This window comes from Macaca thibetana, chromosome 3 (genome assembly GCF_024542745.1).
Source record: "Macaca thibetana thibetana isolate TM-01 chromosome 3, ASM2454274v1, whole genome shotgun sequence".
Lineage (NCBI taxonomy): Eukaryota > Metazoa > Chordata > Mammalia > Primates > Cercopithecidae > Macaca > Macaca thibetana.
The window spans coordinates 110,519,747-110,543,375 of record NC_065580.1 but is presented as its reverse complement, the minus strand read 5'-3'; the positions used below and the strand labels follow the sequence as shown (position 1 = coordinate 110,543,375).

Sequence of the window (23,629 nt, the reverse complement as noted above, 5' to 3'; positions counted from 1 at the left end):
TTTTATGATAAGAACATTTAAGATCTAATCTCTTAGGAAATGTAAAGCATACATTATTATTAACTCTAGTCACCTTGCTGTACAATAGATCTCCAGAACTTATTTATCTCATCTAACTGAAACTTTGTCCTCTTTGACCATCATCTCCCCCTGCCCCCACCTCCAACCCCCAGCCCCTGGCAACCACCATTCTAGTCTCTGCCTCTATGACTTCAACTTTTTCAGATTCCACATATATACAAGACCACGTGATATTTTTCTTTCTGTGCCTGACTTATATCACTTAGTGCTGCAGGTTCATATGCCTTGTTGCAAATGATAGGATTTTCTTCATTTTTAAGACTAAACCATATTACATTGTGTATATATAACACATTTCTTTATCTATTCATCTGATGATTTACGTTTAGATTGATTCCAATGCTGCAGTGAACATGGGAATGCATATATTTATTCAACACACTGATTTTCTCACCTTTGATATATTCTCAGAAGTGGGATTGTTAGATCATATGGTAGTTCTACTTTTAATTCTTTTAAGGAACCCCCATACTGCTTTCCATAATGGCTATACTCATTTACATTCCCACTAATAGTGTGTAAGTGTTCCTTTTTCTCCACACTCTCGCCAACACTTATTATCTGTCTTGCTGATAATAGCAATTCTAACAAGTTTGAGGTTGTGGTTTTAATTTGCATTTTCCCTGATGTTTCATGGTGTTGGACATTTTTTCAAATACTTGTTGGCCACTTGTATGTCCTGTTTCAAGAAATGTCTGGCCAGGGGCGGTGGCTCACACCTACAATCCCAGCATTTTGGGAGGCCAAGGCGGGTGGATCACCTGAGCTCAGGAGTTTAAAACCAGCCTGGTCAACATGGTGAAACCCCATCTCTACCAAAAATACAAAAATTAACTGGGCATGGTGGCCCGCAGCTCTAATCCCAGCTACTTTGGAGGCTGAGGCAGAAGAATTTCTTGAACCCGGGAGGCGGAGGTTGCAGTGAGCTGAGATGGCACCACTGCACACCGGCCTGGGTGACAGAGCAAGACTCCATCTCAAAAAAAAAAAGAAAGAAAGAAATGTCTATTCAGGTCGTTTGCCCAATTTTTAATGGGGTTATTTGTTTTCCTTGTTATTGAACTGTTTGGGTTCCTTATATATTTTGGATAATAACCCCTTATCAGATATATGCTTTGCAAAAATTTTCTCCCATTCTTTAAGTTGTCTCTTCACTCTGTTGATTGTTTTCTTTGCTGTGCAGAAACTGTTTAGTTTGATGCAATCTCATTTGTCTAGTTTTGCTTTCATTGCCTGTGCTTTTTGGGCTCATATCCAAATACCTTCACCAAAAAAAAATGTCAAGAAGCTATTTCCCTATGTTTTATTCTCGTAGTCTAACAGTTTAGGTCTTATGTTTCAGTCTCTAATCAATATTATCTATGTATTTACATTTAGAGACAGGGTCTCGCTCTGTCACCCAGGCTGGAGTTCAGTGGCACGCTCATAATTCTATGTAACCTCTAATTCCTGGGCTCAAGCAATTCTCCTACCTCAGCCTCCCAAGTAGGTGGGATTGCAGGTGCTCACAACCATGCCCGGGTAATTTTTATATTTTTTTTTGTACAGACAGGGTCTCATTATTATTGGCCAGGCTGGTCCCAAACTCCTGGCCTCAAGTGATACTCCTGCATACTGGGATTACAGGCCACTGCACTGGCCCTTTTAATCCATTTTAAGTTGATTTTTGCATATAGTGTAAGATAACGGTCCAACCTCATTCTTCTGCATCTGAATATCCAGTTTGTTTTTTTGTTTGTTTGGTTTTTTGTTTGTTTGTTTTGGTATTTTTGAGAAAGTCTAGCTCTGTCACCCAGGCTGGAGTGCACTGGCACAACCTCGGCTCACTGCAACCTCCACATCCTGGGTTCAAGAGATTCTTCTGCCTCAGTCTCCCAAGTAGCTGGGACTATAGGCACATGCCACCACGCCCGGCTAATTTTTTTATTTTTAGTAGAGATGGAGTTTCACTAGGTTGGCCAGGCTGCTCTCAAACTTCTGACCTCAAATGATTCCCCCACCTTAGCCTCCCAAAGTGCTGGGATTACATGCATGAGCCAGTGCGCCTGGCCAGTCAATTGATCTTTGACAAAGGTGCCACAATATACAATAGGGAAAGTACAGCCTCGCCAATAAATTGTATTGGTAAAACTGGATATTCAGGCTGGGTGGGGTGGCTCGTGCCAGTAATCCCAGCACTCTTGAGGTCAGGAGTTCAAGAACAGCCTGGCCAGCATGGTGAAACCCTGTCTCTACTAAAAATACGAAAAGTAGCTGGGCATGGCGGTTCGTGCCTATAATCCCAGCTACTTGGGAGGCTGAGGCAGCAGAGTCATTTGAACCTGGGAGGCAGAGGTTGCAGTGAGATTGTGCTGCTAAACTGGACAGCCTAGGTGACAGATTGAGACCCTGTCTGCAAAAAACAACAAAAACAAACAAACAAAAAATCAATTGACTGTAACTGTGTGTATTTATTTCTGAGCTTTCTGTGCTGTTCCTTTGGTCTACACGTCTGTCTTTATGCCAACAGCATGCCGTTTTGATTACAATAGCTTTGTATTATATTTTGAAATCAAGAAGTATGACACCTCCAGCTTTGTGTTTTTTACTTGAGACTGCTTTGGATTCATTAACAGAATGAAGGATAAAAATTATATGATTGTCTCAGGGAATACAGAAAAAGCATTTAGCAATATTCAACATCTTCTCATGATAAAAACTTACAATAAATTAGGTATAGAAGGAATGTACCTCAACAAAATAAAAACTACATATTACAAGCCCACAGTTAGTATCATACCCAACTTTCTGCTATAACCTTCTATTTTTCCTTCTCCCTCAAAGGAAGAAAAAACAAAACTCCCTTTGAAGAGTTCTCTTAATTTCCTTAGTCATAGACTGTGCTGCCTCTCTACTTTTTCCTCCTATACTCATGCTTCAACACAATCTCAGCTTTTAGCTCTACTTCCTTCCTGAATACACAACTGCTTTCCTCACAGATTTGTACATTCACGGGCTTTTCTCAAGGAAATCCTTCTAGAGCTGATCTATCAATTAGGCACAGTAGGCACAATGCTTAAGACCCAAAATACTTTAAGGATACACAAAATGTTGCAATTTTCATTTCATTTAAAATCAGAAAAAAAAGTGTAATAATAATAAATGTAGAATAATGAATTATCTTCATTGTTATACCAATGCAGTTATAGAATATAATTTTTAATATTTTTATGAAGGAAAGGACCCACAAAGGCAAAAGTTCCCAGGGCCCACAGAAGTCATAATGGGCCCCTTCTTCTAAGTCAGCCTAGTCCCAGATCTCTCCCCAGTCAAAACTTGTCCATTCTAGCCTCATAGGCAAGACCTGCACCAGAAGTAACAATACGGGTACTTATCAAAACCTGATTAATAGTGATGGTTACGTAACTCACTAAACTTACTAAAATCATTAAGTTATAATATTTATGATATGTAATATATACCTCAATAAAATTATTTAAAAAAAGATATAGAGTTGTTTTAAAAAGCTAGAAACACAGGTATATCTAAGGACACAAAACAATGAATTTTAGATTACTATACTTGTTTGAGATTCAAAAGTTTATCAGTCAAAATGATAAGAATTAAAATTGTATCTACTTGAATATGTTCATATAATATGATCAATGTACATATGTGAGTAAAGGATAGTGACATCAAAAGTGACAAAACATTCTGTATGTGAAAATAATTATGGTGCTAAAAAAACTAACTCATTGTAGTAGTAATTAAGGGAGCCTGGTTGCAATTAAGTACAGGAAGGATATTAAAACTTCCAAAAGATATTTCTGTAAGCCACAACAGAAGAATAGAGCAACAGAATAAGTAGAACCACATCCAAACCCACTTCCTTGTTATTTACCAATGTCATCTAAAGAACACTGTTTAGATGCTGATGTTAGTTGTCTTGACTGGACAAATTTAAATCATATTCAGACTAAAAAAAAAAATCAAAAGAATTTTTGAAAAGGGTTAAAAGTTATAGCCTTAAAACTATAAAAAATGTAGTGCCCACTACAAACCACATCCTGGCAATTGTCATGTCTCTATAATGAACTACTTGAAATGGTTTTGTTGTGGCTGAGGCAATCGTTTCTGAGTTAATAATCAGCTACTATTCCAATCGGGTGTAAATTGTCTTTTTTACACTAGATCACTTTTAAGAGGATTATAACAATTTAATTTTTAGCAACTAATGTTCAATGTTATAATCATTCGTCATTCCATATAATATAATCAAAATGAGTAGAAAAGTATGTTTTTTACTACTGCATGAAATTGTATTCATTTTCCAGGCAGCTGAAATTAAGTTCAAATGTTATCTGCTTAATGCAGGTGAACATTTATATCCAAAAAAAGAATTTTTTTTTTAAATTTAAAAAAAGGTGAAGTTTCCTGTTATGCTTTTTAAAAAGTACCTAGAAATAGCACTCCTTATTTACATAAAGTAGATTTTAACCATGTTGTGGTTGGTTTTTGGATCTAGAATTTATAAGTGTTATCTTAAATTGAAAGACAAATTGAAGTCAGTCAAGGTTTATTATGAAAAGTTATAATAATTATGATAAAATAATTATGTTATTAGTCAACTTTTTAATCTCAACACATTACTAACAGTGAATTATTTTTTCAATAACCGAATAAAATTAATGCTTGTCATCATCATATTTTCTGATTTACAAAGTATTTTTCACATCCTTTATTGCATTAGATCCTAAAAACAACCCTCTACATTAGGAGAGTAAATATTTGTGGATTGCTTCCCCAGCATCCATTTCCCTCTCTTCTGGCCAAAAAATAACCATACCATTCTTCGGAGGAATCACCTGTCCCCCAGTCTCAGCCATACGGTTTGGGTGGAGTTAACCCCATCTCTAGTACCAGGAATCGCTTAAGCCGCTCAGTGTGTTCTATCTTTCAGGCCCCATTTATCAGTTTAGGAATGGTCACTTAAACCAGTGAAATTATGTTCTTGCTTTCTGGAACTTCTAGGAAAAGGGAACTTCCTTTTTCTCTCATAGGAACTACTGTAAGATTCTGAAACTTTTCGGAATAATATGGTGTAAGAATGTAAGATCTGGCTGGATGCAGTGACTCACACCTGTAATACCAGCATGTTGGGAGGCCAAGGCAGGAAGATCCCTTAAGGCTAAGAGTTCGAGACTAGCCTGGACAACACAGTCAGACCCCCTGATCTCTAAAAATATATATATATATATAAATTAGCCAGGCATAATGCCATACACCTGTAGTCCCAACTACTACGGAGGCTGAGGAAGGAGGATTGTTTGAGTCCAGGAGTTCGAGGTTGCAGTGAGCTATCATCGCACCACCGCATACCAACCTAGACAAAAGCACGAGACCGTATCTCCTTAAAAAAAAAAAAAAAAATGCAAGATCTGAAACCAAAATGGCTACAACCTTAGTTCCACATAAGGAAGGAGGGATAAAAAGGAGGGAGAGGGAAGAAGGTCGACAGCATAGAGGAGAAAGGAAAACAGGAAAGTAAAGATAGACGAGAGAGACAAAGAAGAGAAAAGAGATGCCCAAGCTAGAGAAGGGCACATGAGAAGAAAGGGAGGACAGAGACAAGGAATAAAGCAGAGGCAAACAGAAAAAAACAGAGCTCAGGATGCAGTGAATCCAGAGAGTGAAAAAGTTCTTACCACGCATTGCCTTGCACTTCAGGTAAGCTGTAGAATAAATTATCTGTTACAACTGCCTTTTGAAGTTCTCTAACCACTACTCACAGTCCAGAAGCTATTCTGAATGGCGCAGCTGTAGCAAGTCTATGAAGAGACATATTCTTTGCCTTAAAAGACCATCACCTATTAGAATTTATGGATAAAGAAACAGAACTCTTGCTCAGCACAGTGGCCCTGGCCGGGTGCAGTGGCTCACACCTATAATCCCAGCATTTTGGAAAGCCAAGGCAGGTGATGAGGTCAGGTGTTCAAGACCAGCCTGGCCAACATGGTGAAACCCCGTCTCTACCAAAAAATACAAAAAAAAAAAAAAAATTAGCCAGGAGTTTTGACACATGCCTGTAGTCCCCGTTACTCAGGAGGCTAAGGCACAAGAAGCGCTTGAACCTGGGAGTCGTAGGTTGCAGTGAGCTGAGATCACGTCACTGCACTCCAGCTTAGCTTACAGAAAAAGAAAAAAAGATAGTTAATGTGACTGAAATACACTAATTTTAGCAATCTGAGTTAACTGTAGTACAATAGGCCAAATCACTGCTACTGTGTTTGCCAAAAGCAAATAATCTCATCATTAGCTGTTTATTGAGTACTTATCGTAATTCTAATGGTTTACCATCTTTTCTCATCTTCTCTGGCAAACCTAAGGGTTACGAGACATTCCCATTGGTAACAGTAGTTCTCACATTGATCTCAAAGAATTGGAAAAACCAATTTTTGACAAAGGCTGGGCTGGGCATTGAGGATACCATTGTAAGCAAAAACATTGTCCCAGCCATCATAGAATTTACCGTCTCAGGGAGAAACATGGACAATAAAAATAGACACAGACACGCACACACATACACACACCCCAAAAATGACTGACTATATACCTGTATGTATATGCATGAGTTTGCCCTCACTGTGCCCTCACTTTGAAGGGGCCCTGCGGTGATTCCACCTTCCCCACCCTTACTCCCAGGGAAATACACACCTTCACATGGTGAACCACTAGTTACATGCTAGAAGCGAATTAAACTCTACGATACTCATCTAAACAATACAATACTCTTTACACATTAGAGTAAAGTAGTCTAGGTAAAAATTAGGAGACTTAAGTAGAGTCCCAACTCCATGACCTGCTACATGATCTGTGAGTCCTGATGTAAAAAAAAACTGTAAGGCCTCCTGTGGAAGTTATTAACAAATTCAAGACAGTGACAGCAGAACATTGAACTAAGCCCAGGGTTACCCATGACTGCACAGGTTACACACCCATGAAACCTTCATGGCTTCCAAACTTATTGGATGTGCAACTTTTATTCATTGCTTACCCTACCTCAGGTTCCTTACAGCTTAGAATTAGGGGAAGAAAAGACTTTCTGCACCCTCCCATAACTAACATCTGTAGTTCTTTATTAAGGAGTGAAACCATTCATTTGAACAGAGTTCTTTCACCTTTTTATAGAAACATTAAAATTCTGACTGTGACTTGAAGCTACTGTTATGTAAAAACCCATACGTAGTATTTCATTTTCAACTATATTGATGTTTTTTATTTCTATATACCTCCTTAATTTTGCCTAAGAGGAAAAAATATCCAAAGCAGTGTTCCAAGTTTACTATTTTCCCATGTATGCCTTTTAAATCTGAAATTCCCAACTGGGGTCTCTATGTCTAGAAAGTAGTTTTTCCCACAGTAAAATGTCTCCATGCACAAATCAGATATTTTCTTTTTCTATCACGGAAAAATTATCTATTCAGAATCAACTTCCACATATGGTACAGCATCTGGGTCTGATCCAGTGAAAAGAAGGCAAAATGTCATTTTGACAGTGAGTTAACCGTTTTATTCCCCTAGTTTAGTATTTAGCACAACATAACTGATAAGTATGGAAACCAGGAATTCTTTATCTGGGGTCTATAAACAGATTTCTGGGAGTTCATCAACTCGAGTGAAAAAAAAAGTATATCTTTATTTTCATCAACCTCTAACTAAAATTTAGCATTTTCTTCTATTATAAATGTAGGTGACAAACCACAAGAGTACCTATGACTTGATCACGAATAAATATTATCATATTACAATTGTATCATATTACAATTACTACAGATACCATGAAATACCATTTATCTTCAACACGACTTCAAAATTGTAATAGTGTTATACCCACTATTAGATATTGTGGCTTAATGTGTTAGAAAAAATTATATTTTTAATAATAGAAAATTGATTTTTCCATTGAATATATTTCAACATAACTGGCTTCTTTTGTAATCCTAAGTACCTCATTTTATGTGTTCAAAAACACAATTGCAAGGAAAAGTCCAGACTTCACCAGACTACCAAAGGGGTTCATGGCACATAAAAGGTGAAGAAACAAGTCAAAAGAAGTTATAGGGTACATATGAAGCAACTATATCTCTTGTCTTACAAGAAGCAACAGACACATTCTAGTAAAAACAGCCTGGAAAATTTGAGTTCAACAATGGTGTCTACATTACAACAAAATCTTCATGGTCCGTGTATTTTAATATGAAAACAAGTACATGAGCCGGGCGCAGTGGCTCATGCCTGTAATCCCAGCACTTTGGGAGGCCAAGGTGGGCGAATCACATGAGGTCAGGAATTCGAGACCAGCCTGACCAACATGGAGAAACCCCATCTCTACTAAAAATATGAAATTAGCTGAGCGTGGTGGCACATGCCTTAACCCCAGGTACTCAGGAGGCTGAGGCAGGAGAATTGCTTGAACCCAGGAGGTGGAGGTTGCAGTGAGCCGAGATCGCGCCATTGCACTCTAGCCTGGGCAACAAGAGTGAAATTCCGTCAAAAAGAAAGAAAGAAAGACACAGAGAGAGAGAGAGAGAGAGAAAGTATATCAAAACAAAACAGTTTTTGTTGTTGTTGTGTTGGTTTTTGTATTGTTTTTGTACATGTGACCACAGAATTTGATCTGAAAAGGTATAACCCAGACACAGTTTTTATAACATTATCTGAAATATTATTTGGATTGTTACCTGGGATGACAGTAGGTTACAATCAATGAACAGTCCTTTTCCGGTTTTGTATTTTTGTATCAATCCAGCCATAATAGCTCCATATGCATACAGGCCCGTGGCAAGATCAGTCATGGCTACTCCTGGGCGAACTGGATCTCCATCCTGATTTGAAGGTTGGGTTGAGAAAGAAGAAATAATTAAACATTAAAAGAACTATATGATTTCTCAAATCTTCTAATGTGAAATAGAAAAAAGAATTGTCTATGAAATGTGCAGACACACACAAAAAAGTTAATAAAATAAATTGCTATTGTGAGTATCTGTTGGTAATAGGAAAATATTTATATTTGCTATATAATTCTCAGTGTATTTCTCTCCGCCATGCCTACTAACCTAACTAACCCAAACTAAAAATAAAAGATTTTTTAGAAACCGATCTGATGTTTCAAATGTTTTAAATTCTTTCTTGATATATTTTATCTTGTTTATACTAAAAAAAATTAATTGAATTTAAATGGGTTAATTTATTGGGGAGAAAGAGTTAAAGCAGTGTTTTTCTCCTATTGGGTGAGAGGCTCTCTCACAAAAAAAAAAAAAAGAAAGTAAAAAATCTGATCAAACCTCCTTATAAGCATGCCAATAGCTGGCAAAAATACTAACGGTGTTTGCATAATAATTTTTAAAAAGACTACTTACCCATAAAAAGCTTTCAGCAGACTGCCCCTGGATTAGGATTACTATGATAAACTGAGAATCTACAGATTTATGGGACATGGAGCACGGGGCACAGGACATGAGCTTTGCAACTATCTGGGTATAAAATGGAGATGTTTCACAGCCTGTAACACTGCCTGCTAATAACTCATATATTTCATTAAGGACTTCATCTACTGCTCTGGGCCGCAGAGTTTTGTCTATTGCAGTAAGAAAGGATCTGGGGGCCTCTCTCAATGTCCTGGACCTGTCTCTGCTTTTCCTGAACCTTTTGATTGCTTGTATTCTTGAAATTATAAGGAAAGCTTAACATTGATTAACATCTCCACTTCACGTCAGTCTGATTTGATAATCCAATTCTTGGCCCATATGTAAACATGTTAGAACAGTACTTGACATAAAATAAAAATCACCTATCAAAATTATCATCAACATTATTATTAATCATTGATATATCAGACAGTTTCTACTTGTCACTACCTTTAATTCTGATAAGCCTTAAATGGCACAGAATACCTAAAAAAACTCACATTTCACATTTCATCTGGTTGATGCAGTCATTCAATTACCTCCTTATTAATTAATTCTAGCTTCCGTTGAGTCATTTTCAGAAGTTAATTTGTCCTTTTTCTGTATCCCATCATAAACCATGTTAATTGTTTTGAAAAGTATTGTTTTCCAAAATTATGTTTAAAGCAAGTAACTGAGACTGTAGAGTAGCTAAACTTATTTTTTCCCTGCTTTTCAATACAATTTCAAGGACGATATTGCCATGAAACTTGGAAATGTCTGGCAGTTTACTATTACCATTATTGTCAAAAGTTGTAATGTAATGCCTTAAATCAATATATTTAAAATTAAATTTGTCATTAGAATTTAAAATTATTTAATGTCTTAAAAGCGAGAGACAAGTTCAAAGTTACGTAGACCCTTGAACAACAAAGTTCTGAACTGCCTGGATCCACTCATATATGGATTTTTTTTTTTCAATAAAAGCTACACTAAAGGCTGGGCACGGTGGCTCACACCTGTAATCTCATCACTTTGGGAGGCCATGGCGGGTGGATCGCCTGAGGTCAGGAGTTCGAGAACAGCCTGTCCAATACGGTGAAACCCCATTTCTACTGAAAATACAAAAATTAGCCAGGTGTGGTGGCACATACATGTAATCCCAGCTACTCACGAGGCTGAGGCAGGAGAATTGCTTGAACCCAGGAGGCGGAGGCTGCAGTGAGCTGAGATCGCACCACTGCACTCCAGCATAGGTAACAGAGCGAGACTCCATCTCAAAAAATAATAATAATAATACTACCATATGACCCAGCAATTCCACAACTGGGTAGATATCCAAGAAAGAAGAAAATCAATAACGAACAGGTAAGTGCATTCCCATGTTTATTGCAGCACTACTGACAACAGCGGAAATATGGAATCAACCCAAATGTCCATCAGTGGATGAATGGATAAAGAAAATGTGTTCATGTACAGTGGCTCATGCCTATAAATCCCAATACTTTGGAGGCCAAGCAGGAGGATCACTTGAGGCTACGAGTTCAAGATCAGCCTGGGTGACAGAGTAAGATGCTGTCTCTACCAAAAAACACAAAAATTAGTTGGGCATGGTGACACACACTTCTCGTACCAGCTACTTGGGAGTCTGAGGTGCAAAGATCACTTGAGTGCAGGAGTTCCAGGCTGGAATGAGCTATGATCATGCCACTGCACTCCAGTCTGGGCAAAAGACTGAGACCCTGTTTCAAAAACAACTGCAATGAGATAGATAGATAGATAGATAGATAGATAGATAGATAGATAGATAGAAATATTATTCAGCCATAAAAAATTAGCTGGGCAAAGAATAAATTCCTGTCATTTGCAACAATATGGATGTAACTGGAGGACATTATGTTAAGTGAAAGAAGCCAAGCACAGAAAGACAAATATCACATATTCTGACTCGGATGTGGAAGCTAACAAAGTAGATCTCATGAAGATAGACAGCAGACTAGTGGTTACTAGAGACTGGGAAGGGTAGGAGGAGGAGAGATGAAGAGAGGTTGATTAGTGGGAACAAACATACACTTAGATAGAAGAAATAAGAATTGTTATTCAGTAGATCAGTAGGGTGACTATAGCTAACATCAAAAGGCTGTACATTTCAAAATAGTTCACAGGGAATAATTTGAATGTTCCTAGAATAGAGAAATGGTAAATATTTAAGGTGATGATGGGTATATCAACAGCCCTGATCTGATTATATTAATGTATGGAATGATCACATGAACCCTGAAAACATGTACACCTACTATGTATCGATTTTTTAAAAAGCTAAAAAAAAAAATGAAGCTTCTCAACCTGATAAAGGGCATCTATTAAAAAATCATAACCCAGATCACACTTGAAGGTAAAGAACTGAATGCTTTCCCCTAAAATCAAGAACAAGATAAGAGGCCAGGCACGATGGCTCATTCCTGTAATCCCACACTTTGGGAGACTGAAGGGAAGATCACTTAAGCTCAGGAGTTAAAGCCCAGACTGCACGACATAGTGAGACCCCCCACCTATATATTTTACAAAAGAAAAAAATTTAACTAATCACTTTTTTAATGGAATAAGACAAGGATGTCCACTCTAACTGCTTCAATTCAACATTACACTGGAGGTTTTAGCCAGTGCAGTTAGGGTACAAAAAGAAATAAAATGAATTTAGATTGCAAAGAAAGAAGTAAAACTATCTCAATTTGCAGATGACCCAGTCTTACGTATCAAAAGTCCTAAGGAATCCACTAAAACACTCTTAGAACTAGTAATCGAGTTAAGCAAGATTGCAAGATAAAAGCCAATAAACAAACATCAGCTGTATTCTATACAGTAGCAATAAACAAACAAAAAATGAAATAAAACAATTCAATTTATAATAGAATCAAAAAGAATAAAACACTTAGAAATAAATTTAACAAAAGAAGTACAAATTTATACTTTTAAAATAATAAAATATTGTTGAAAGAAATTAAGACAAAAATAAACCAAAAGTCATGGAGCAGAAGATTTAATATTGTTAATATGGCAATGCTTCCCAAACTCCTCTGCATGTTCAAGGCAATTCTACCTACCAAAATCCTAGATGCCTTTTTTGCAGAAATAAAATCTGATCCTAAAAATCATATGGAAATACCATAAACAAAGAATAGCCAATATAGAAAAAGACAAAGTTAGAAGACTCATAACTTCTAATTTCAAAACTTATTACAAAGCTACTGTAGTAAAGGCAGCATGGTACTGTTGGAAGGCAGACATATAAACAATAAAAATTCTCACATTTACATCCAATTACTTTTTGACAAGTATGCCAACACAATTCAGTTGTAAGAGTCTTTACAAAAAATGGTGAAAATAATAAAGTTGGATCCCCTCCTTGTAGTACATACAAAAATTGACTCTAAATGGATCAAAAATTGTAACAATAAGAGCTACAACTATGTAACAGAAGAAAATATACACGTAAATCTTTACGATCTTGGATTTGGCAATAATTTCTTTGATATGACATCAAAAACAGTAGCAACAAAAGAAAAAATAGATAAATGGGACATAATTGAAATTAAAACCATGTGTTTCAAAGGACACTACCAAGAAAGTGAAAAGACAACCCACAGAATAAGAGAAACTTTAGCAAATTATGTACTTGATAAGAAATTTGTACAAAATTTCCTTTTTTTTTTTTTTTTTTTGAGAGTCTTGCTCCCTCACCCAGGCCGAAATCCAATGGTGTAATCTCGGCTCACTGCAACTTCCACCTCCTGCACTCATGCAATTCTCCTATCTCAGCCTCCCATGTAACGGGACCACAGGCACACACCACCACAACCAGTTAATTTTTGTAGAGACAAGGTCTCGCCACATTGCCCAAGCTGGTCTTTAACTCCTGGACTCAAGTGATCCACTGGCCTGGGCCTCCTAAAGTGCTGGGATTAAAGGCATGAGCGATCACACCCAGCCTGGAATTTTTAAAGAACACTTACAATGCAAAAATAACAAGAAAAGTGACCTACTTTAAATATGGGCAAAAGATCTCAATAGACATTTCTCCAAAGAAAATATACAAATGGTCACTAAACACATGTAAAGATGCTTAACATCATTAGACACCAGAGAAATGCAAATGAAAACACAATGAGTTTACAACTCAACAATAAAAAGACAAATAATCCATTTTTTTTTAAATGGGTAGGTCAGGTGCAATGGTGCACACCTGCAATCCCAGCACTTTGGGAGGCCAAAGCTGGAAGATTCCTAGAGCTCAGGAGTTTGAAACCAGCCTAGGCAAAAAAAAAGCAAGTCTGCGTCTCTACAATAAATACAAAAATTAGCCAGACATAGTGGTGCACACCTGTGGTCCCAGCTACTAGGGACACTGAGGCAAAAGGATTGCTTGAACCCGGGAGGTGGATGTTGCAGTGAGCTGAGATTTCACTACTGCACTCCAGCCTAGGTAACAGAGCAAGACTCTGTCTCAAAAAAAAAAAAAAAAAAAAAAAAAAAAAAAAATTAAAAATTGAAGTTAAATGGGCAGAGGTTTTAAGGACACATTTCTCCAAAGAACATAGATACAAAATGATGAATGGGCACATGAAAAGATATTCAACATCATTAGTTGTCAGAGAAATGTAAATTAAAACCACAATGAAACACTACTTCACACTCACAAGGATGACTATATGACTACCATAAAAAAAGAGAGATAATAACAAGTGTCAACAAGGATGTGAAGAACTAGAGCCATCATGTACTGTTGGTGGGACCGTGAAATGCGGTAGTCACTGTGATAAACAGTCTGGCAGTTCCTCAAAAAGTTAAATATAGAGTTAGCATAAGACCCAGCAATTTCACTAGTAGGTATGTACCCAAGAAAATGAAAGCATGGGCCGGAAGCATTGGCTCATGCCTGTAATCCCAGCACTTTGGGAGGCTGAGGCAGGTGGATCACGAGGTCAGGAGTTGGAGACCAGTCTGACCAACATGGTGAAACTCCATCCCCCCTAAAATTACAAAAATTAGCCGGGTGTGGTGGCGCATACCTGTAATCCTAACTACTCAGGAGGCTGAAGCTCGAACCTGGGAGACAGAGGTTGCAGTGGGCCAAGACTGCACCACTGCACTCCAACCTAGGGGACAGAGCAAGACTCCAACTTGGGGAAGAAAAAAAAAATTTTTTTTAAATTAAAGCATGTGTCCTCACAAAAAGCTAAGACACAAATTTTTACAGCAGCATTATTCACAATAGCCTAAGAATAGAAATAACCCAAATGTCCATCAAATTATAACAGATAAATAAAGTGTGGACTAGCCATACGGTGAGATATTTTAGGCAACAAAAAAGAAATAAACTATTATACTAATACACAAAAGCACTTTAACAAATATTATGCTAAATGAGAGAAAGGCTGCATATTATATAATTCCATTTATGTGAACTATCTAGAACAGACAAATCCATAGAGATAGAAAGTAGATTAGCCAGGGGCTGGGAGGAGGCAGGAATAGGTAATGACCACAAATACATAAAAGGTTTCTTTATGGGGTGATGAAAATGTTCTAAAATTGACCGTAGTAAGGTTGCAAAACCTGTTGAAGTATACAAAAAGCCACTGAATTGTATGCTTTAAATGGGTGAGTTGTATAGTATATGAATTATATCTCCATAAAGCTGTTATATTTTTAAACTCCATAATTCTGATAATTAAATGAAGCAGAAAAAATAAAGTTTAAAAAAAACTCTTTAAAGTCCTGCTTAAAATCATGTATTTAGTAAAAATTCTATAAGTTTTCTTTCATTCAAGGCTATTGTTTTATTTCACTTATTTATTTCAATGAAGTTTTATTTCATTCAAGGGTAACAATAACTAAAGAAGGGGTACCATTCACTCCTTAGTACAATTCTGAGGTGGCTATGCTCATACTGTGAAAATATCTTATAAATATATTCCTGTCATTGAAAAGTTGTCAAAATGCCAGAGAAATAAGGAAGTAAAAATAAATTACCATTTAGTGAGTAGAAATCCCCACAGAGAACAACACTGTGGCTGTGAAGTGCCTAAGTATTCCCAGGTGCAATAAGACAAAATCAGAGAAGAAGCTGTGTAATCTACAAGGTACAACCCCATTCCACATCTGGAACTCCACAGAGCCCTGCTGCTACGACAGTACAAAACAACGTCTCCCTTCTCCTTAACTCTGGGATGAATGGGGTGGTATTTTCTCTATCATGGGTAAAGGGATTCATTACTCAACATCTTTATTAAAAATATATTGAAAAAAATGGGTAATTAACAAACTTTGTTAAGCAATATGCCTGAGAATCTCACCATAATTTATTAGAAGTGGACTTAAACTCATATATAGACTTTTAAACATCAAGTAATATTTTATTTTGTTAAATTATAGCTTTAGAAATTGATAGTACAATTTTTATTTTGTTCATGGTCTCTTAGAAACAGCTTTACATGTATTTAGCTTTTTTAATGAATTAACGTAACCCTTTTGTCAGAGAGATTTATGATAATTTTCCTGTAAAAGTAACAGATATGCCTGTTATCAATAAAGACAAGAAAGGGAAGAGTATCTAGTTAACACTTCAGACATGCAATTATAGTGGGAGGACAAAGTATTAAATAAAAATATTAAAAGTCTTCTGATTATTCACTTTCCATATGTGTTCATGTATTTCTCTGTTTTCACTATTCCCAATGTTATTTTCTTTTCTTCTTCTTCTTTTTTTTTTTTAGATGGAGTCTTGCTCTGTCTCCCAGACTGGAGTGCAGTAACACGATCTCGGCTCCCTGCAACCTCCACCTCCTGGGTTCAAGCAATTCGTCTGTATCAGCCTCCTGAGTAGCTGGGACTACAGATGCATGCCACCATGCTTGGCTAATTTTTGTATTTTTAGTAGAGATGGGCTTTCACCATATCAGCCAGGCTGGTCTCAAACTCCTGACCTCGTGATCTGACCGCCTTGGCCTCCCAAAGTGCTGGGATTACAGGCGTGAGTCATCATGCCCAGCCCCCAGTGGGTTATTTTCTTATACTTTGTCATCCCCCATTCATTCATGTATTCAAAAACTCACTAAAAGTAGAAGTTGACCAATAGTGGAAAAACCAGTCAAATGCGAATAAGGCACAGTTTAGATAAAAGAATTGTATCAGTGATAATTTCTTAGTTTTGATCATAGCTCTACAGTTTTGAAAACATTAACATTAAAGGAAATGGGGTGAAGAATATAGGCACTCTATTATTTGTGCAATTTTTTTGATAGGTATAAAACTATTTCAGGCCAGGTGCAGTGCTCACGCCTGTAATCCCAGCACTTTGGGAGGCTGAGGTGGGCGGATCACCTGAGGTTGGGAGCTCGAGACCAGCTTGACCAACATAGAGAAACTCCGTCTCTAATAAAAGTACAAAATTAGCTGGGCATGGTAGCGAGCGCCTGTAATCCCAGCTACTCAGGAGGCTGAAGCAGGAGAATCACTTGAATCCGGGAGGTGGAGGTTGCAGTGAGCCAAGGTCGTGCCATTGCACTCCAGCCTGGGAAACAAGAGCAAAACTCCACCTTAAAAAAAGAAAGAAAGAAAAAAAGAAACTATTTCAAAATTAAAAAGTCAAAAAGTAAAACCTGAAATTCTTTCTTTAAAAAATGGTAATTTTGAAATGGCAGAAATGGTTTAGTGGTTTTTATTTATTTATTTATTTATTTATTTATTTATTTATTTTGATTATGCAATCTAGAGATTTAAGGGGGAAAACCACACCACTACCTGTGAAGGTTTTTGTTTTTTGTGTTTTGTGTTGTTTTTTGTTTTTTTTGGCGGGGGGTCAGAGTCTTGCTCTGTTGCTCAAGCTGCAGTGCAGGGGCATGATCTCAGCTCATTGCAGCCTCCACCTCCTAGGTTCAAGCGACTCTCTGGCCTCAGTCTCGCAAGTATCTGGGATTACAGGTACATGCCACCATGCCCTGCTAATTTTTATATTTTTAGTAGAGACAGAGTTTCATCATGTTGGCCTGGTCTCGAACTCATGGCTTCAAGTGATCCAGCCACCTTGCCCTCCCAAAGTATTGGGATAACAGATGTGAGCCACCATGCTTGGCCCGTCTCAACTTCCCAAAGTGGTGGCATTACAGGCCTGAGTCACTGCTCCCAGCCAAAGGTTTTTGTTGTTGTTGTTGTTTCCTTTACATCCCGATCTCTTAAATCACAAAATTAAGTATTTTTAAAAATTACTTTCACACACAATTTAAGAATTTTTTAACATTTTTACTCATTTCTCTATGCTCTTCTCACTACATTCAGAGCTTGTCAAATGAAATAGGGAAAGAAAAAGGAAAGAAATGAGAGAAGGAAGAAAAGAAGGAGGGGGAGGGAGGGACAGCATGAAAAAAAATCATGTGTTTTTCTAAGTTTCTAAAATCTTGTTTTGTTAAAAAGTACATCGAAGCTGTAAATCAATTTGGGCATATGTTCAATAAAGAAGCATGAATTTGAAAAGTCGCCAAGCATTTTTCTCTTGTTACATTACTGAACCTAATTACTTCATAAAACAACAAAAGTGTTAAAATTTTTTTAAGTAGTTGGCTTCATTTCTAAAATAAAAAATCATTCTTAAATGTATCTGTGTCCCTATGTCATATCTTTATTTCATACTGAGTCATTCATTATACTAATGTAATCTACAGAAATTTTTTTTATGTCCTGGGGCACACAAATTTTTTAATAAACTACTTTCCAAAATATAAATTTTTCTACCATTTACTAACCACATAACCTTTGGAGAAGTTCTTGGCCTTTCTTAGTTTTTTTCTCAGTTGTCAAATATGAGTAATGACAAAACCTACTTCAGCATTTGGTATGAGAATTAAGTAAAAAAAGGTGTATAAAAGCACTTTATGAAGGTAAAAGGCTGCACAAATGAGACTTTTTATAAGATACTTGGTGTGATGACGGGACACCCGTCAGAATGACTTCGCAATAGTGCAGGGCAGAGAGATGAGATGAGAATCTCAATCAAGGACAAGTGGAGGTCATGGATTCAAGAGATACTTAGAAACTTGAATTCAGAGACTTTGATTATTGATCAGTTGGGAAGAGTAAAAAATAAAATAAATTTGGGGAAACAATCAACAGGAAATTAAGTTTCTTAATATGAAGGTAGTATTTTCATTGTTAAAACCACCATTCTCAAGACTTGTAGCCCTAACAAGTGGAAAACGGTCTTTAGTGGAATTGCAAGCATAGAGAACAAAGAACGGAATATTCAGATCAAATGAAGGTTTCCGTGCACATAGAACACGAGTCCTCACAGTCACTGCATTCACACTTCATGGGCACAGACTCTGCAACTACACAGCATCTGAACCTTCTGTTCTAAACACACACTCTATTTGAACCACTAATTGATACTAAAAATACGCTTACAGACATTCACATACAAATTTCCACAAACTAACATTCCCCTACTTGAAGGAAATTCCATTTACTAACTCAAAACACTGAACTCCACTCCTTTCACTGCCTCATCTATAAATAGGCATAACAAAGTCTGTTACTTATGTACCTCAGTAACACTATGGAGTCCTCCAGTCTAAATCACACTATTTTAGAACTTGAAAGGATCCTGTAGTTCAATCCTCTTATCAGTAAAGGTAAACAAACAGGAAACTACACGAGTTGTTTAGAGATCAGCATCTACTAATTACTGACCAACAGAGCCCTAATAAGACAGAGAAAAGAGTCTTAACACTACAAGGCACTAAATTTAGGCTATAAGTGGTGAATAATCCCAACAAGAGAAAGGTCTTTACATTGCAGACTAGAATAGGCAGATCATTTTTCTTCATTACACCCTGAAAGACTTGAAGCTCCCAGCTCACTCCTCACCCATACACCTCCAGCTAAACCTCAACAAACCACAAGCCAGAAAGAAAAAAAAATGACAAATTGAGACCCCAGAAGAAAGGAAGAAAAAAGAAAGACTGAGAGGAAAGGGAAAGAAGAAAGCAAAAATTCTCTCTGATCTTCATCGCAGGTGGACTCACCATATTAGCCAGGCAACTCAAGGGAAAATGTAACAAAGCGATTTGTGTCATTCTCTGGATCCCGTGTAAGTGCCTGATTACCTAATATTATTAATGTCTTTGTGATACTATACTAAAATTTTCTGCCATTCCAAACATGAAAAGTATAACTTGGAGGTACTGAACTTATAGATCATAACATCATATAGTCAAGTTTTAAAAGCAGCATCTAATTTACTCTACACAAGGCTTACAAGCAAGCAATCCTTGTTACAGATGAGGAGCTAAGGAAGAGTCAATTTAAGTAAATACTGTGAGATGTTAAGTAGCAAAGTCAAGATGAGACCCCAGATCAACTGATCCAAAAACTGCTGTCTATACCACATTGCTGGATTCAAATGCCTTCCTCAAGGCTTCATGATCGGTTTGGATTAAATATTTTGTATTTAGTAAACTAGTAAGAAGCTGTATTCGGATCGCTTTCACATCTGTAACGTATATGCTTCCAACATCATGTTTTTCAAAGTGCTTTAACACATGATGTCACATTTAACACTAAAAGATAATTTTATAACTACCAGTATTATCACCATTTTACAATTCATGAAAAAAATATTTAGGCTGGGCACCGTGGCTCATGCCTGGAATCCCAACATTTTGGGAGGCCAAGGTGGGCGCATCACTTAAAGTCAGGAGTTCAGGACAAGCCTAGCCAACATGGTGAAACCCCATCTCTTCTAAAAATACAAAAATTAGACAGATATGGTGGCACGCACCTGTGATTTCAGCTACTGGGGAGGCTGAGGCAGCAGAATTGCCTGAAACCAGGAGGCGGAGTTTGCAGTGAGCTGAGATGGCACCACTGCACTTCAGGCTGGATGACAGAGCAAGACTCTGTCTCAAAACAAAGAAATATTTAGACAATAAATTAACTTGCCAAAGTCACAGAGAGTAAATGATACAAGCAGAACTCAGGAATTCTGATCCAAAAGCTTCTGTTCTTTTTGCTACCATCTTTTCTCCATATATTGTTTTATTATACATCAATATTCCTCATCTTTCCTTTTCAGACAATCACTAAAGAGCAAAAATTGTAAATGTGTGAGTTAATTTGTCATTTCTACAACTGCAGTCAAGAAATGATTGGCCCTAATGTGGTATGGCTTGTTCTTTGCAACTCAAGTGAACTGCAAACAATCTAATGCACCTACAGAGAAACATACTTTTATCACTCAGAGATCAGGCAGGATGGGCACGTTCAGGGAGGTATGGCCATAGATGCTTTTACCATCTGAATAATGTAAACCAAAACTTTTTTCAAAAAATAATTGAAAGAGTCAATTCACTGGCAGCCTACATTGAAAAATACACAAACCCACAAATTTCCGAAAATGCCTTAATACTCCAATCACACTATATTCTTGTCTAGTGACTGAAAACCATCTCAATCATTTTTACCAAGCTCCCACAGTGAGATGCCCAAAATATCATCTAGTCTGGCTGTCCTCATGAGTTTAAATAGAGTAAGACTGGGAGAAAATGAAATGTAAGGTTGGAAAATTATGATATTTTAAGGAATAGACTAAGAAATAATTTCAAAAATTATTTTACATCTTTCCATGCTGCTCTTCAAGAAAAAGTTTCTTAGTTATAGTTCCTGTGCTACAGCTTTCTGCACTGATAGATCAGAGGGTAGAAAGAACAAATGTAAAAGTCAATGGCTCCAACTTCTGAAACAAAACAACATTTATATCCACTAAGATCTGCGTATAAAAAATCCTGCATTGAATAGGCATCCTCTGAACTCAGTCTGTAAAAAACTTTTAAAGAGATATTTGGTCTAACTCCCTGACTTTAGGTAGGTAAATTTCTAAGTCATCTAGGAGAGATGCTCATCTCTCTCTTTAAATATCTCCAGAGAACCGAGAATGGTTACTGAGTGTCTATTACATGCCAGGCAAGCACTACAAGGGTGAAAGGAGCTAACATTGTTTCCTCCGTGTTTGTCTACACATTATCTCGTTGAATATTAGTACATGTTTCAGAATACTTGTTAGTATTCTCATTTTCACAAGTGAAAAAAATAACGAGGCTGAGAGATGTTAACTGGGACTAAGATTCCAAGCCAGGACTGTCTGAAGGCCCAAGATCTTGCTACTCCATCATGCTAATAGAAACTGCGTGACCTGAACCTATTTATTTATCTATTGCAAGATTCATTACCCGGCCGGGCGCGGTGGCTCAAGCCTGTAATCCCAGCACTTTGGGAGGCCGAGGCGGGTGGATCACGAGGTCAGGAGATCGAGACCATCCTGGCTGACACGGTGAAACCCCGTCTCTACTAAAAAATACAAAAAACTAGCCGGGTGAGGTGGCGGGCGCCTGTAGTCCCAGCTACTGGGGAGGCTGAGGCAGGAGAATTGCGTGAACCCGGGAGGCGGAGCCTGCAGTGAGCTGAGATCCGGCCACTGCACTCCAGCCTGGGCGGCAGAGCGAGACTCCGTCTCAAAAAAAAAAAAAAAAAAAAAAAGATTCATTACCCTAGTGGTCACAGTTCTTCATTAGGTAACTAAAACCTCTTCTCTGATATGAGCTAATATTCTCTTATTCAACGTTCTATAAATAACAACAATAACTGCTCCACATCTTCCCCATAAAAATAGATTAAAACAGACATCAAATCATCTATTTGCCTTATCCAAGGCAAACAACTCCAGTCCCTATAGACTTTCACTGGAGAAAATCTACTTTATATCCCTGAAATAATTTTGGACTTTTTTCTTCTCCAATTATAACAACTTTTTCAAAGCATTATGACTCAAATGAACACAACACTCTGAAAAGTAATGGAGATAGAAGGACAAAAAAAAAGTTGGGGTGGGGTTCCTTTCTTTAATAAAATTCAGAAAGTAAAAACAGGTCAGACATGGTGGCTCACACCTGTAATCCCAGCACTTTGGGAAGCCAAGGCGGGTGGATCACCTGAGGTCAGGAATTCAAGACCAGCCTGGCGAACTGAAAATACAAAAATTAGCCACGCGTGGTGGCAGGCACCTGTAGTCCCAGCTACTTGGGAGGCTGAGGCACGAGAATTTATTGAACCCAGAAGGCAGAGGTTGCAGTAAGCCGCGATCACTCCATTGCACTCCAGCCTGGGCAACAGAGTGAGACACCATCTCAAAACAAAACAAAATGAAACAAAACAAAAAAGTTTTTTAATCCCTACCTCAAAGCTGAATATTTTTTCCCAACATCTGTACCATATTTTTTCCAAATATTCACAACCCAGAAATTCTCGGTTCACATTATCTGAGTACAAGGTTTTACCTAAAAAGAAAGGCTCTCCTTTTAAGCATGTAGCTTAAAGAACTCTAGACGGAATCAAGTGCCATAGCTATGGCTACCATGTAGCAGCTTCTTATAATCAAACTGAAGCGGAATGTTTCCTAGAACAATTAAAGATTCCAAATTCATATATGGCAAATAATCAATAAGCACCAACTCCATGGTGGGTCTGTGTTATATTCTAGATATACAAAAGGAATGTCCCAAAGACTTTCTCTCAATTCAGCCACTAATATTCTAAAGAGGAAGACAAACAGATATATATTAGCAGCATAAGTACAAACATACAGAAGCACAGAGGAAAAAAAGGGTAAAACAAATCTAACAGAGTTAAGAACCATGTCATAAAGGATGGAGAGAAATCCTGCACACCTAGGAGTGCTCTCAGTAGAAGCACTATTGGCATTTTGCAAGAAAAATTTAGATTCATGGGCCTGTCCCATACATTAAGGATGTTTAATTCATACCCAAGCACTAGTGTCAATAACAAATGAAATATCCCACATATCATTTTAAAATTTCCCTAGAGTTTTACTATCTCCAAATGAAAACCATTGCTAGAGCCTAGGATACTTCAAGCTCAGAACTGACATAGTGACCAGACCCACTATCCTATTGCTTCTTAATTATGAACAGTAGCAGGGAAAGTGAAGCTAGGAGTTCAATGACTAAATAAATGAGTGAAAGTGTTTAAAATGTCAAAAGACCTAATAAGGTCAA

The 23,629-nt window shown here is 37.3% G+C and overlaps 2 protein-coding genes across 11 annotated transcripts in view; one reads left to right on the top strand and one right to left on the bottom strand.

Annotated features, from left to right (window-relative positions):
• Positions 1-23,629, top strand: part of MPLKIP (M-phase specific PLK1 interacting protein) — an 811,813-nt gene that overhangs the window by 648,097 nt on the left and 140,087 nt on the right. The gene's annotated exons all lie outside the window — the stretch shown is intronic.
• Positions 1-23,629, bottom strand: part of SUGCT (succinyl-CoA:glutarate-CoA transferase) — a 772,786-nt gene that overhangs the window by 611,083 nt on the left and 138,074 nt on the right. For all 7 annotated transcript variants that reach the window (XR_007724059.1, XR_007724060.1, XM_050783317.1 and 4 more), the window contains exon 8: positions 8,802-8,945. Coding sequence is in view for 5 of the 7 variants with exons in the window: in XM_050783317.1 (XP_050639274.1) it covers positions 8,802-8,945 (144 nt within the window). In the remaining 2 variants the exon portion in view is untranslated. The remainder of the gene's footprint in view (positions 1-8,801; positions 8,946-23,629) is intronic.